Raw genomic sequence first — 15978 nt, forward strand, 5'->3', positions numbered from 1 at the left:
GAGAATATATATTCTATTATCAAGACTTCAATTTTGATTTTTTTGATTCAAAATTTATTTGTATAGAATCTTTATACTTGAAAACCATTTATTTGATATCACGCTAAAAGTGATATCACCGATAGCATTAAGCTAATTGGGTTTGATTGATTGATTGATTTAGTTTAACGTCCCGCTCCAGTCCATGACTATATAAGACGGCTAGGCTCTAAAAGCTTAGTAATGCTAGTGAATATCTATAATAGATATGATCAATTTTGGGGGAGTAAAAACAAATATTGGGGTGCTCTGCCCGATCTCTATTCGGAATACAAATAGAGATATAATGTCTTCATCCACTGGGACCTTTCCCTCTTCCTTCTTCCCCTACCCCTAATCCTATTAAAGTATCTCGATATCCAATCCTCTTTCAAACTTGGAATCCAATTTGCTATCCCTTCCTTCTATAAAGAACAAGAGTTATCCCCTCCCGAGTTGCCTCCAGTATAGCAAAAGGTCCTCTTGCTAGTGAAATGAAAATAGAAGGTACCACTCTTCTTTTAACTCTATCTTTTTTAAACTAGCCCTTTGTATACCTTCATAAGCTTGATATCCTCCAGTCTTTATTAGATGTGTATAGTCGAAACTGTTAAAAATAGTGGGGTAGAGTCAAATTCTAAGCTCTACAACCCATACACAAATCAATTCGAAAAATTCGAAAATTCGAAAATCGAAGGAAAAACGTTGTATCGTATCGATGCTCAGAGTATAGAATTAATTAAAAGGCAATGGCATTCTTTGTATCGTAAAGTCGTATTCGAGTGGCTGAAAGCCAAAGAGAGAGAAAGGATTGTAATTCGAAGAGAGCGGCGACGAGCTCTATATTGAAAAGACTCTTCCAAAAGAGAGAAGAGGCTAACTTTCCGTATCGTACCTGTAGAGGTAGTAATAAAAGACAGATGTTGAATCTGACTGGGGCTTCCATAACCTTTATATCCGCGTTGCTTTGCTGGTATTCATCTTTTCGTAGAGATCGCTGTCGCAAAATTGTAATATAATCCTTCCTTCCCTATATCTTCCAAAACCCCTTTTCTTCCAATTCTTCCGATTCCATCTGCGACTCAATCTTAGCTCTGCAGACTCTTGAAGAAGAGCTGGAGGTTCGTAGGATGCACCGCGTACAGGTGTTGAGTCTTCGCATCCCAGCTAATTGGGTTTATATAGGCTAATTCTATCGTGACATTTAAATTTCAAGTAAATCTAGTAATAATTTTAATTTTAATTGAATTATTAAAATCGCTCTTTTTGATATGAAATTGTACTTTCCTTTTTTAGTATTCTGTAAGTCCGTGCACCTACTAGTAGTCTTATAAGACGAGTCAAATTTTAATTTTAATTATTATTTACAAACGATCTGACAAAAAGACCATTGTCCTCCGCAAGGAGCCTGGCTGGTTCAGTGGTAGAGTGATCGGGTCACTCTCCTACTGTTCTACGACTTATGGCTATAGCGATCTGATCCACATGGATCCACCCTATATGCCGCCTCATAGGCCACCTTAGTGTGGACCTCCTGACACAGCTCCACTGAGCTCCGACAATCTACCGCTAACCCTAATAGAGCTTTTCTATTATGGGCCGCAAAAGCGATCGATCGAATGCTGAGGGGGAACTGATCCCCCCTCCAGCCGCCACCACTGCGCCTATGCGCCATTCCGCTACTCAGCGGAACCATCGTTCCGGCTGCTCCTCTCGAGCGGCCCAATAGCCGAATCCTCCGCTCCTCTGGAGCACCATCACACACATACCCGCTTCTTTGAAGCGGCACACCTGTACACACCGCTCCTGTCCATAAAACATGGTTCTATGACAGAAGTAATTGTACAATCAGAGCGCTCCTCTCCATGAGCAGAAGGAAGCGCTAGGAATATGGGGCCAATCAAAACGGCCCTATTTGCGATCATTACACTGGCTTGTTTAGGATATATAGAAGGAACTGGGTTTACCCTGTGAGGTTTTACTAGCGTGCGCATCAGCGCCTTCTGTATTTGTAACTCTAGATCTAGCCACGTCTTTCATACCCCTCGGGAGGTCCTCTACAAGACGTTAATCACTATAAATAAATAAAATAAATACAAACGATCATTTTAAATTACTATATATAGTAATTATTAATAAGTATTCTTTTCTTCTTATACTATTTTAATAAAGAAATTATTAGAAATGAATATACTCTTTAATAGTGTATATATATGTAATCATTAAAAATATATCAGTTCGGGGGAACTCGGGATCTAACAAATTTTACATAATGTAACTTCGTTAAAAGAGTAGGAGCTAAATAGCCCCGAATGCTACTTACTTGCATACTGCTTACTAGTATATAAGTCTTACCAGGTAGGCATCGGATGAAGCTGAAGAAGCCTATAGGATACAATCCTTTTCTCTTCCCGGTCATCTCTAGACTCTATCGTCTTCTCAATTCATTTCCTTGCATCTACTATCTTGTAAATTATTGTGATGATACATGTACATAACATTGAGCACCTGATTCACACACATTCTGGACCTTCTCTTCTTTTCTAAGAATAGTCTTATTATACTACCATAAGTATACTCGTAAGCCCAATCATATCGTACAGGTGCCTTGTACAATCGTACGGTAAGTGTTTCCTGTAACATTCCTGATTAGGCATAGATTAGATTTTGATCAATAAATGCTTAGACCAGATTTAGCTGACCACATAAGGTTAGATTACCGTTTTCAAAGTATGTCCCTTAGTAGTATATCGAATGATGCAATCTAGTAAACGAGGCTCTTTTTGTGAGAGCCTCTAGTACCTAGTCTATCTAAATAGGTAGTATAGTCGGTAAAGTTGTTGAGTCAGCCTGAAAAAAAGGAATTTTTTGAGCAAGATCCTAAAAGGGTGTAGATCGGGAAGAAATGCTGCCTGAAGTGGTTTAAGTCAATTGTGGGGGCCTAATCGTTTCGCTGACTATTTTAGACGCTCCCGTTGAATACAACCAATGGCTGGGAAGGCCTAACACACCAATAATGGCCATTATTGCTGTGCCCCCTTTAAATACTCGGTAAGGGTGGTGTACACTACCTAATGCATGCAAATGTGTGGCACATAAATGTCACTACAACATTGAGACTATAATCTTCCATAGCCCCGAATTCAACCTGTAAAGAAAACCGAACTAATCAAGCAATACCACTCTGACTATTTGGCTCGGCTAGGCAGGTTGCAAATGACGCGAAAGGCGCAGCGGGTGAATTTTTTTGAATTCAATTTGCTGGAGAGTGCGGGAATGCATCTTTCCGTTCAGACAACCTGTAATACAGCGCAGTAAGTGCTCTTGCAAAAGCAAATCAAGCTTTTTGGCAAATCTTCTCATCTACAGTGATAATAGCTGAACAAGTTCTCTAACAACATCTTTATTCCATCTGCCGCCAGCTCGTTTATTCATTCGCTGCTTCAGAAAGTGAAGATATCAGACATGCCTAGCACTCTTGCTATTGTTGCTACAGGCGTGATTGCCGTTTATGGCTTTCTCCATGCTCTCCTTCATTACACCCAAGACGAAAGTGAGCCTCCACTAATTTCAACATCTCTTCCGTTTATCGATACAATGATCCAACTCTCGCGGAAAAAAAAAAAAACTAAATTTTATATTGAGTTAAGGTGCGTTGAAGACTTTCGTATTTGGTTTAGAATCTTGGTGGCGAAGATAACACTGTATCTGTGAACCTGTCTCTGACCTCCAACTACAGAAACAAACATGATTTACCGATCTACACTCTTCGGATACCAGGAGCCAGACTCTATGTTGTCAATTCCATGTCGCTGATTCCTATCGTTCAGCGTCAATACAAAGACTTGGCATTCCCTCCTCTGGAAGCTATGGGAGCCATGAGTGTCTGCGGATCAAGCAAGATTGCGAACGACATTCTCAATACGAATACCAACGGAGAAGAGGGCGACTGGGGTTATTCGATGACATTCTACAAAACGATTCACAAGCCGCTTTCACCAGGGCTTGAACTTGATGCGATGAATCGTATCATGGCTCAGAATGTTACTGCTTCAATCGATGGAATTAAAGGAAAACTTGTTGTATCGCTTTTCGACTTTATCAAGCGCGAAATTGCAATAGCTACGACCGACTCAGTTTATGGACCCCAAAACCCGTTCAAAGATCCTGCTGTTGCAGATGGTTTCTGGTGAGGAGAAACTTTGCATCCGCACATGTCTAGTCTAGTCGCTAACTTTATCCAGGAAGTTCCAGCCTGGGGTTATTATTCTCCTTATGAATCTATTCCCATCGATACTAGCCCGAGAGTGCTATCAAGCTCGTGAATACATGACCAGAGCTTTTAACAAATACTTTGAAAATGGCGGTCATAACGAGGCATCCGCTCTCATGAAAGCTCGTTTCAATCATAGTACGGAACATAAACAGCCTGTTGAGGATATTGCAAGATTTGAGGTTGGAAATACGATTGGGCTGCTTTCCAACACATCACCTAGTGCTTTCTGGATGGTGTACCACGTATATGCCGACCCATCAATATTGGCAGATTGCCGAAAGGAGATTTCCCAGGTTCTCGACGAGGCTACTACTACGAAGAACGGCAAAATCATCACAATTCGCACTATCGATATGACACGAGTGAAAGTCGATTGTCCAATATTATTGTCCACATTGCAAGAGGTGCTTCGAGTTCACACCATCGGTATGTCAACCAGGATGGTCATGAAAGATCTCTTGCTCGACGGCAAGTATCTTCTCAAGAAGGGAAATACTTTGCTGATCCCAGGCCCCGTTCAGCACACCAGCAAGTCTGCATGGGGTCCCGATGTTGGAGCGTTCAATCACCTGCGCTTCTTACCTGAGAACAAACGTCACAACCCGATTGCCTTTCGTGGTTTTGGTGGCGGAACAACCCTTTGTCCTGGTCGTCACTTTGCAGCCACCGAAATTTTGGCATTTACTGCTCTGTTAATTCTACGGTTTGACGTCGCACCTGTTAACGGAAAATGGGATCACATCACTTCCAACAAGGCCGCTCTTTGGGAGACAACAGCTGCACCAGATGAGGATATCAATGTCACAATCAGTCCTAGACACAGTGAGGATGAAAACGTAAAATGGAGGGTTTTGGTGTCAGATTCTGATAAGGCGATACCAATATCTGCTGAAGACTTGTAAAAGTTTTGTTTTTTATGAACCCCCACAAGGTGTCTGATTTTTCTGTTGGTAAGGTTACAGATATGTAGCTAGCTACTATAGGCACACTGCAACAACGATATTTTTATAACAATTTAAAGACGCCAAATTGAAGGCCTATAGAGGTTACCCTTGAAAGTTCTGGTAAATAAATTGGCTTGGGGTTGTCAAGTTATGAGTTAGGCACGAATTTAATATTGACTTAGACATTGCATGCGAGGAGTGTAATGGTTATTAATGGTAGAGCTGTATACATCATTCGCAATTTCAATATTAAGAGGGTTTCTGTTGAAACCCTCTGCATTCCAGATGGGTAGACAAAAGTATAATTCGGAGGTTCTGCCCATTCGTCGTTGAGAGTACTAACCTATCACGATTTCATTTCCTGGGCATCGCGGAACACCTTGGGGTTCGGGACATCAATTCGTTTGGTCGTCATTACCTAGGTCGGCTTAGCAGAAAAAGTACACTAAACTTAACGACGGCCAAAAAACCTCCACCACCCACTGTACCACTACTATTTAAAGGTGTCACGCTCGGCTGTATTACCACTGCCCCTGTTAGCTAGTGAAATGTCACGGTGGCACTTCAATCAGTCAAATCGACCAACCACAATCGATCATTAATTAATTGAATGCTAGGTTACACGACTACCTAATTGCACCGCGCTCCTGACTAGCTAATGTATTAATAATTAACTATCATGGTGGTAGTCGAGTATAATGATTCAATTGAATATATTGCGACCGAAGCCCTGGAAGCCTGATAATTTAGTGCTTGAAAGCCTGTACGGTGCCCTACAGTACTGTGGTAGTGGTAAGTGTGGTCGAAAAAAGCAAATAGCGCCACGTCCTCGATTGCGGCACGGTATATACATAGAGCGATATCCGATATGGTAAGGGGCGTGGCATTTCGCTGCCATTGCAAACGCTCCCTATTCAATCAGGGAATTCTCTCTTATTTTCGGATGCAATCAAATCATTCAACAATCAATATGACTTTGGGCCCTACTTGACCAAATTTTAAACCTAGATAGGAATCTATCCTTCACAGGTTTCAACGTTTCTTTGTACAGCAGGCAGCTGGGATATGTGCCATGTAATTCTCCTCAAATAACAAGCACATCTTACATACAAGGATAGATATAAAGAAGATTCTAGATATCCACTCACCCGACTCGACATTTCCACCTCTAGCTCAAATGCACACAATCTAGGATGATGGTGTACTTTCAACTTCAGTTTGGTCTTTTAAACTTCTAGGATCAATTTGGAGAAGCATTACATCGACAGTGTTCATCGAAGATGGCAGCTCCTGACCCCTAGCTCCTGATCTAATTTGCCTGTAGTGCGGTAGTGAATGAGCATCGTCCATGGTGTTAAATCCTCCAAATCTGGACCTCATATAGGATGTGATATGGACGGGAGTATGGTTCCAAGCCCTCTAGCACTACTATGGAGGTATGTTATACCGCCTTCGCTAGCCAGGATCAGTTTGTATGGGCAGAATGATTCTATTGATGACATAACAAAAGCGGTGTAATATAACTTATCTCTGTAGAAGAGTTTTCTCTTTGATCTTACTATATCTATAGATTCAACTATAATATATACTACCTAGTCTTCATGTACAACTTGCTGTTCATTTCTGACAATAACATTACAATTGTCATTTTTTATTATTAAATATCATAAATATAGTAGGATTATCAAAGAGATTTCATTTCAACACTTATATTTAGATTGTGTTTTGTAGAATACAAATTCATCTCTTTTTCTATTTAATACAAAAATTCATTTATGTACACTTCCTTGATGTTAATACAAGCCTCGAACTAAACGGGCGGTTAGTATACTTGTTACAGAGCTTCATAAAACCATTCTCCCTCATTTCTTCAGCGATTGACTTGCGAAAGGGCTCAAAACGCATGTCTACAACCGGTCTCGCTTTTACCCCAGGGCCTTGGACAGTTCCCATCATTTTGTTGTTTAGAATACGGCATTGCCCCCTTGTAAGCTTGTTGGAGGCGAGATATCCAGAAGAGCGAAGCCAGTCCTCCTGACCAAAGAACCGTCCCTTTACAGTTGTAAAGGGTGATGATGAGAAGATCGAGTTCTCTGCGTAAATCTTGGTCGTTACGGACGCTCTTGATGTCAGGAACCATCTTGTTTGGTAGGTGTAATTGGACTTCGAAGAGGTCCACGTGTTCTCCGGCTCGATTGTTACGTTGAAGCGGACTATTTCCAAACCGTGGTCGGTACGAACTGTTGCAAATTGTAAATGCTGTGCTGGGTCCTCATTGTCGGAGAGCCAAATGCTGGCCTTGACTTCTGACCTGGGAAATGAACCCCAAACCAAGTAAATTCGCTGTCGATTCCGCCGAATCCGAACTGACGATCGTACCAGGTCATCGAGCGTTCCTCGTCGACCTGGAGGATCTGGTCGCCTAGAGTCAACGTGCCTGAAGTCTGGCAGCTCGGAAGAGACCACTGCGAAGTTTTTGCCGTTTCCCCATGAGAAGTAACCCGTTCCAGCATTCAGAAGGACCCGAGTTGTTGCTTTCGCGGTAAGGTTATACTCATAGTGATCAGTCGAATCACTCGAGACCATGGTGGAATTACTATCATTAGAGTTGCTCGAAAACTCAAAGCCAGGTGCTTTGATGCTGAGTTTTCCGTTCTTGTTCGTTGAGTTATTCTGAAGAGGGACGTTTTTTTGTGCTCTGCCAGTAGTTTTCTGGGTTGCTGGCGTCCAGGAGAGAGGTCCTCACTATAACAGTGCCGGAGGGAAGTACGAAGCCCTGCGACAAGAGAACGTACTCGGTCGAGTTGGCCGAGGTCAAGAAGTGAGTGGACCAGAATGAATTAACGGAAGATGTGACAAGCTGAGATTCGGGCAAGGAATATTGGGTTGGTAGTTCCGCCTGATAACAATTGTCAGTTTTTGGCATGGCGGCCAGTGGACTCTCAGCTTGTTTTCTACAAAGGACAGAACTGCGAGGATAAACAAAGGACATGTACTTACATCATAAAAGGTTGACGCATTCTCTGGAGTGAAATTATACAGAGCATTGCTTGCCGCAGGGAGCATGAGCATCAAGAACGACGTGATAGACATGGCTAGTGACTTATGTTGGATAGAGTAAGATGGAAATGAATGCAAGTCGAGCTACTCAGAGATGATTTGGTTGTCTTCCTCGCCGTTCTCTTATACAGCATTCAATTAACGAGAAAATTCCATCCTTCGCTAGGAGAGCCCACGGAGATAAAGCCGACCGGAGTCGACGGGAGACGTGCACTCTTAAAAGGGATGAACTATACATGCATCGTTGCAACTGGAGATGAGATGACTACAGAACCAGACGGAAGTCGCCAACAGCATGATTCATGCATTTCAAAATGCTAATCGACAATCTAAGAACCTCTCCCCGTCTAGTGTTTGTAAAGCCGGGAGTCTCTAAGACGATGAAATCTGCAATGAGGCAATGCGACAATTACATTCACCTACAGTAGGTCTTGTTCTAGTTTTCCATTCGAGTATGGTGAAAGATTGTTGAGATTCCTTGCAACGTGTGTGACGTGATCTGCGTTGCCAGTCAAGCCACTAGAGATCAATCAGGTCTTGAGCCTCATTCTGCTCCCCACTTCTGCCTAGCCAAGCAAATTTTGAATTCAGATTACTGATCTAAAATATCGAGTGAACCACAGAAAGAAAAAATCGATTCCAGCAGTCCACTGTTGTTCGGTCTCGGAGAAAACCAGTTTTCCGTAATCCTAAGCACAAAGACAGACAGCAGTAGCTCAAATGTTTAAACAGAACATCAAAAAATTGTAATTTCCAATTCTTTCCCTACTACTATTGTTATTAAAATGGCCTTTTTATATTATTCATTTGTTTTAATTTATTGAAATTGTGAGAAGAAAGAATTAACTCCTAATTGATATAATTATCAGTCCTTTTTCTGTATTAATTCAAATTTATCATCACCGTGTATAATAAATGGTCAACTCGGTCTTTCAGAATGTCCGATTTTAGATCACAAACTAAAATCATACACCTATTTCAGTATTACGGAGAACCCTATCGATCTTATTTCCGCTTAAGGTCACCTCAAAATGGCATTCTCTCTTGCTCAAACCTGCACCCCGTCTACTTTTAGCCCCTCGTCTCCTGTTAGCGAGATCTTGGTCCTAGAAGCCAATCTAGTAACATACTTTAATGCATCTGTTGCTAGTTTTTGGAGGTCGGGTGCGCCTACAGTAGAGCGACCAAACACAAGTTTCTGTAACACTACTATCACCTATACCCATCCCGGGCAAAATGACAACATCATGATCGAAGGCTGGCTCCCCACCGACAACTTGAATGGCTGTCTCCAAGCTGTCGGCGGCGGTGGCTGGGCCGGGTCCCATTGACCACTAACGCGTTCAAAGCGGCCTTGCCAAAGGACTTACCACTATCACAACTGATTGAGGACTTGAGACTGAGGATGGCAGTATGATGAATGCGAGACCTTGCGCTCTTGTCAATCCCGGAAACGTCAATTTGCACAATCTGCAGAACTTCCCGCATGTGGCTTTGCACGACGATGTATAGATTTCTCCCCAGTCACGTCCATGGCAACTCGTACCTTTTTAAGCAAGTTTCTCACAGCCATCATAGTCTCTCATCCGCAACTCGCTTATCCAGAGCTTCTATGGTAAAAGGCCTGAATACTCGTATTTTATCGGTTGTTCGGGGAGTGGCCGAGGGGGCACGATATTGGCTCAATCGTATCCCGACGCATACGAAGGCATCGCGGCTGGGGCACCTGAGCTCTACTGAAGCGAGCTCTTCCCCTACATGTAATGGCCGCAACAGATTATGAATGAATTAGGCCAATTTCCCTACAATTGCGAACTGGACGCTATCACCGACGAGGGCCATTGTGACCTGCGATGGATTGGACTGCGTGGTGGATGGTATCATCGCTCGCGAAGACTAAGTGCACTGGAAAGGGCTACGTTGGTTCTCCCCAGCCTTTAGGCCAGCAGTGGCTCCAGTTGTTTGCAGCCAAGGACCCAGAGAAGGATTTGACTAAACTCTCCCGTGATGAAAACAATCGTCTTGCTCGTTTCGCCAGCCAACAATACAAGTCTATCGCAGACACATCGGATCCCGGACTTGACCAAATTCCGCGATGCTAGAGGCAAGTTAATCACCTATCACGGCTTGGTAAGTCAGGAGACTTGTATCCTATTAGGACAGAAATCTACCCCTTTTTGTCATGACAGTGACTAACTCGGTCATGAAACAGTGTGACGAAATCATCACCTATAAATCCACTGAGCAATATCACAAATCCGTCGCCGGAATCTCGCCAGACATACACGATTTCTACCGCTACTTCGAAGTTCCAGGCAAAAAGCACTGCTACGGCGCTGCTGGTGGCGACCCAACAGCAATCTTCCGCCAGCTACAAAGTTGGGTGGAAAATGGTACGGTGCCTGGGTCGTCGCCGATTGACATTCCTGTCTCAGGAGAGACGCACAAGTGTATCTTGTGCCCTACCCGCAAAAGGCATTGTTCAATACGACTTGTGAGAATCTAGCGCTGGAAGAGTGTTGGAGTTGCCGAGGAAATTCGCCTTTGAAAGCGCTCGTTGGGGCGGAGTGCACTTCGACCAACTGTTCAACCAGGCTACACCTGATTTCAACTGGCAATCGGGTTAGTGTCGTTGCATGTTTTAATATAGACCGAGTAGCGAGTTTTCGTTTGCTTCCTGGATCACAGTTTCGCGTGCTTTGGGCTTGGAATGGCTTTGCAGCGGCTGTTGTACATGAAATGGCTGCTCACAAAGAAAGATAGTTTCATCTTTGCGTGTTCATGGGCGGACATACGTTTAGGCTCACTTGCTTCACTCCCCTACCTTTTGACAACACGTGTTCTATACCCACTCTGTCGTTTGTTTTTATGTGAATTTCTTATAGGTTTTACAGCCCTTCCAGCCTCTCTTCAATGCGGTTTAGACGATGGCCATTTGCGTCCACTGAATCATTGGTTTTTAATTCCTGGGGAACTAATTGTTGTATTACCGGTCTCCTGTTTTCTTTCAACATTGGCTCTTGTCTAAACTGGCACGTATGGATATTTGTCCCCAGAATTGTTTTGTCTAGAACTTGCATGAACCGAGAAAGTGAAAACTTTTAACCTTGATGCTTTTTTGAGTGTTGTTGGTTTTGGTTATAACCAGTCAGTTAGCCGGACGATCTAGAACCAGAGATGACGTGGTGCAGTTGTCCTTGCTCATAAGATAATCTGTTCCCTCAGTGCAGTAACCGCTGTCCGTGCTAGCGTCCATGTTCATGTGTTCATCGGAGTGATCGCAATTGTCGCAAGCATCCTGATCATCGTCGCCAAAGAGCTTATCTCCATCATTTCAGGACTATCGCAAGCATTGCTCTCGTCATCGTAGTCTTTCCCAAGTACTGGGGCGGGGGGCGGGGGAGGCGCTCAAGTTTTCTAGTGCCATCTGCTTCTTTGGTCTTGACATACTGTCAAGGTCAAAGTCGACCTTCAAGATGGTATTGATGTAATTTTAGTCCACAGTCAGCATATATTAGAAGTCCAACAAAGGAAGGAGAATACAGTATTCTAAAAAAAACTCCGATACATCATTTCCGTCTACCACACAGCCATCGTTCATCCATCGAATTAGCATTTAAAAATCCCACCAGTATTGATTGACAGACTTCCGCTTTCACCTGTTCCGATTCGTGGTCAGACATGTTAGACAGATCCAACGGAGAAAAGACATTACCCTCCCTTTAGTACAACTCAGTTTCAGGATAGCCGTGCGCCATTCCCTCAAGCCACTGTGATCACAGTATCTGCCATGTGTTAGCTACACCTAATTAAGTGAACGAAGACCAAAGTGTAGTAAGTTTGCCCGATAAACTTCTGCCTGATGTAGGAGATGCTTGCCTTGGTGTTTTCCGAGTTCTCTGACTGCAAGCGTGGTTTGGTATCTGGGTTGACCTCCAAAAGTCGATAGTCTTCCCCACTAAGCATTTTCTTCTCCCTCTCCTTCAATATCCGATTGGCGCCGAGACGCCGTTTGACAACAATTCAGAAGATATTCGGGGTCTATACCGCTAGAATCTGGATCGTAGGGGCCATTAGCTAGCTGGTCCTGAGAATGTGAGTACTAGAAGAGGGCTATTGAGGGGAGTCGCGAGGAGGCATCGACGGTGATGAAGGAGATAGAGCTTTGAGGTCTGACATGAGAGCGAGAGGGCTGCGAATGAGAGAGTAACAACGAAACGAAGTTGGGCAGGGTACTTTGGGCGGAAGAGTTGAAGGTAGTAGATCTGACGAGGTGGAGAGAGTTGTGGAGAGAGTTGTGGAGAGAGTTGTGGAGAGAGTTGTGGAGAGAGTTGTGGAGAGAGTTGTGGAGAGAGTTGTGGAGAGAGTTGTGGAGAGAGTTGTGGAGAGAGTTGTGGAGGAGAGTGGTAGGCGTCCCAAGGATTCGAATTCGAGCCCTGGCTAATTATCCCATGTGAAATGTAAATCAGCAGCGAGATGTAAATTTGGCAAAGTAAGGAAGGTGTGAGTTACTTTATTTACAATAGCGAAATCACTGAGAATATAGAAAGAAAAACGAATCAAATTGTCTCACAACGATAAGTTTCAAATTCAAATGGCACATGACGATGCGTGCTAGAAGGATGTATTGCAACTTCATTAGAATCGTTCTAGCTAGCTCCATGATAAACCCCCATCATTTATTGGACCCAATGGATGACAATGGATAGTCTCCATGAGACGATATTCGTTCCAACAACTCATATGTAACTACTTACTTCCCCTCGAGGAGAAATGTATCAATCCCGGCAAAGGATATGTACCTCTGTGAGAAGTCTATCAGCTGGAGATTCCGCATGGCAATGTTGGAAGTCGAACTCATTCCAGCCAAGTGTCATCCAATGTCGGCCACTTCCTGTAGGCGTTGATGATGGTCTGGCTGGTTCGCCAGAAGTTCGCTGCTAGTCTAAACCCATCCTGGAACGATTGTCGTCCAATACAGTCCTGGGTCGTTTCACTGAAGATTCCGAAATCGGCCCAACAGGAACTGGAGCAATGGCAGAGTCTTGAAGTCCTCGAAGTGCGTCACGACACTTGGTCAGGTAGAGTATCTGATGCTTGCAGTCATCGATAGCATCGTGCTTTTTGCCGAGGAAAGATTTGTCCACCTCACGTCGGATATTCCTTCCTGTAATTGAGAAAGTTGCTTCGCAGTAAGTTCGAACACAGAGATCGTTATAGTACATCCACGGCTTTCTCAAATCCGCTGCTTTGTAGGCACTTTCCATCCACCGGCAATCCTGTGTGCTACCATATGCCCAGATCATTACTTGAAGGTCGGTCGGGTTGAATCTCGCAGCTGGATAGTTGGTTTGATGCTAACTTGATTAGACTTGTGGCAACTGGAGAGCCAGGTGGTGAGTCTTTTGAGAGCAATTTGGAGTGCTACTTTGCTGTTTTGGCTAGCAGACAATGTATCCGGAATGTTTTTCTCAAGCCACTGAAGTGTATCTGAATCAGTGATTAAGCCCGATTGAATACAAGATTCCAAGTTGATGTCTATGGAGAAAGTCTTCAAGACCTCGCCGGTTTCGATATCAAAATGAATAGCGCCGATCTGGATGATCGCAGGATTGTGTTTCAATGGGTGTGCGGCTATCTCAAGATCCAGCATGATATGAGTTCGTACATCTTTGGCCGACATGACTGCGATACGGATTGGATTTATGAGAGCGTACTTTTAAATAATGTAAACACGAAAGTTTGATACTATCCAAAAATCAACAAAACAGCGAGGTGGTGTGTCGAAAAGCAAACTTTATCAATAGAGTAATTGACTACACGCCATACCGCACAAGCAGACTACAAACTTGCTGTCCACAAGAGACTACCATATTGAGAGAGATTCTTTGGGAGCAACACGGATTCACTATATATAAATGAGACATCACCGACTTCCTTGAATTGAATAGAGAGTATTGAATGTCTCATACTCTTCATGAAGGTTGGCTAATCTCATTTCCTTGAATCTTTGCCTATAATATAAGGAGATCATGGAATATTCTCAATTGAACAATTGTTGCGTTGTCTTAACTCAGGAGCTACAGTAGGTAATCATTCAGCTCCAGAGACATGTTTTGGTGTCGACGATGTTTGATGATTGCTCTTCAACTATAAAATGTGGGGGCTCGGAGCAGTGAAGTGAAGTTTGATGGATGGTGCGATCCCGGAGGCGGTGACATGGATAATTGGATGACTCAATGGGGCAGAAAAGTATCCCCCTCACCAGACAAAACTTGAAGTTGTGAATAAACTCGAAAACTTCAATTAACATTCAAATCACAAATCAATTATTTCATAATGTCTGGAACTACTCTTCACCTACGTTCTGAGTGTAAGTAATCAATGGCATAATGCTCTGTAAATTACTAATGCGATCATCAGTGGGCAAGGCCCTTGAGCATCGATCAGCTCTTACCCCCACTACCGCCAAAGCTCTCATCGATGCTGGATACACAATCAACGTTGAGCGCAGCCCAGAGCGTATATTCGATGACGAAGAGTTTGAGAAAGTTGGTGCTACACTTGTGCCAGAAAACACATGGAGACAAGCACCAAAGGATCATATTATCATTGGATTGAAGGAACTGCCCGTCGAAGACTGTAAGTTTCTGCTTGATTTTATATCAATGGATGCGTCTAACAGTTATCTATAAGTTCCTCTTGAGCATGTACACGTACAATTCGCACATTGTTATAAACAACAGGGAGGTTGGGACACCGTTCTATCACGATTTCCTCGTGGAGGTGGAACTCTCTTAGATCTCGAATTCTTGACAGACGACAGAGGCAGAAGAGTTGCAGCCTTTGGATACCATGCTGGATTTGCTGGTGCAGCATTGGCACTCGAAAACTGGGCATGGCAACTCACCCACCCGGCATCCGAGCCTTTCCCAAGCGTATCGAGCTACCCCAACGAGGATGAATTGATTGTAGATGTTAAGAAGGCAATCGCAGCTGGACAAGAAAAGACTGGCAAGGCACCACGAGTTTTGGTTATCGGTGCATTAGGCAGATGTGGAAGTGGAGCAGTTGATCTCTGCTTGAGAGCCGGTGTGCCAACTGAGAATGTGTTGAAGTGGGATATGGCTGAGACCGCCAAGGGAGGGCCATTCCCAGAGATTGTTGAGAGTGACATCTTCATTAACTGCATATACCTCATGTCCAAGATTCCAAACTTCGTCGACATGCAAAGCCTCGATACCCCAAACCGCAAATTATCAGTCGTCTGCGATGTCAGTGCTGATACCACCAACCCCAACAACCCAATTCCAATCTATACTGTTGCAACCACATTTTCAGAGCCAACTGTTCCAGTTGAGGTCAAGGGAGAACCAAGATTAAGTGTCATCAGTATTGATCACTTGCCAAGTTTATTGCCAAGAGAGGCAAGTGAGGCATTCAGCAAGGACTTATTACCAAGTCTGTTGTCTTTGAAAGATTGGAGAAATACTCCAGTCTGGGCTAAGGCAGAGAAGTTGTTCCAGGAAAAGGTTGCTACATTGCCCAAGAGCGAGGCATGAGTAATAAATACAAAAGCGTTTTTAGCATTAGCAATATGATACAATAAAAAATACAACGTTGACGATTATCTAGTAATGCTGAACTGACATCATGGCTACAATTCAATATGAAATCAAA

At 43.4% G+C, this 15978-nt stretch overlaps 5 protein-coding genes across 5 annotated transcripts; 3 read left to right on the forward strand and 2 right to left on the reverse strand.

Annotated features, from left to right (window-relative positions):
* Window positions 1–3128: 3128 nt before the first annotated feature.
* Window positions 3129–5854, forward strand: EAF02_002847 (uncharacterized protein). The gene is made up of 3 exons (XM_038898895.1): window positions 3129–3668; window positions 3758–4207; window positions 4263–5854. The coding sequence occupies exons 1-3, from the start codon at window positions 3484–3486 to the stop codon at window positions 5194–5196; spliced, it is 1569 nt and encodes a 522-aa protein (XP_038761183.1). The 5' UTR covers window positions 3129–3483; the 3' UTR covers window positions 5197–5854.
* Window positions 5855–6994: 1140 nt separating this feature from the next.
* On the reverse strand, window positions 6995–8331 carry EAF02_002848 (uncharacterized protein; the record flags this gene model as incomplete). The annotated part of the gene is made up of 5 exons (XM_038898896.1): window positions 6995–7048; window positions 7168–7549; window positions 7610–7911; window positions 7985–8137; window positions 8239–8331. The coding sequence occupies 5 exons, from the start codon at window positions 8329–8331 to the stop codon at window positions 6995–6997; spliced, it is 984 nt and encodes a 327-aa protein (XP_038761184.1).
* A 1974-nt stretch (window positions 8332–10305) lies between these two features.
* On the forward strand, window positions 10306–10925 carry EAF02_002849 (uncharacterized protein; the record flags this gene model as incomplete). Its single annotated transcript, XM_038898897.1, has 3 exons — window positions 10306–10428; window positions 10511–10746; window positions 10805–10925. 3 exons carry the CDS (start codon window positions 10306–10308, stop codon window positions 10923–10925), a joined length of 480 nt encoding a protein of 159 aa, XP_038761185.1.
* A 2313-nt stretch (window positions 10926–13238) lies between these two features.
* Window positions 13239–13981, reverse strand: EAF02_002850 (uncharacterized protein; the record flags this gene model as incomplete). Its single annotated transcript, XM_038898898.1, has 2 exons — window positions 13239–13655; window positions 13727–13981. 2 exons carry the CDS (start codon window positions 13979–13981, stop codon window positions 13239–13241), a joined length of 672 nt encoding a protein of 223 aa, XP_038761186.1.
* A 656-nt stretch (window positions 13982–14637) lies between these two features.
* EAF02_002851 (uncharacterized protein) lies at window positions 14638–15860 on the forward strand (the record flags this gene model as incomplete). Its single annotated transcript, XM_038898899.1, has 3 exons — window positions 14638–14671; window positions 14722–14940; window positions 14995–15860. 3 exons carry the CDS (start codon window positions 14638–14640, stop codon window positions 15858–15860), a joined length of 1119 nt encoding a protein of 372 aa, XP_038761187.1.
* Between the last annotated feature and the right edge of the window lie 118 nt (window positions 15861–15978).

Source organism: Botrytis sinoallii (assembly GCF_014898435.1).
Source record: "Botrytis sinoallii strain Bc 23 chromosome Unknown BSIN_004, whole genome shotgun sequence".
NCBI lineage: Eukaryota > Fungi > Ascomycota > Leotiomycetes > Helotiales > Sclerotiniaceae > Botrytis > Botrytis sinoallii.

Coding starts and splice junctions, on each gene's coding strand:
- EAF02_002847 (XM_038898895.1), top strand. CDS start 3,484: ATGCCTAGCACTCTTGCTATTGTTGCTACAGGCGTGATTGCCGTTTAT. Junction 3,669..3,757: donor AAATTTTATATTGAGTTAAG/GTGCGTTGAAGA, acceptor CTCCAACTACAG/AAACAAACATGATTTACCGA. Junction 4,208..4,262: donor GCTGTTGCAGATGGTTTCTG/GTGAGGAGAAAC, acceptor AACTTTATCCAG/GAAGTTCCAGCCTGGGGTTA.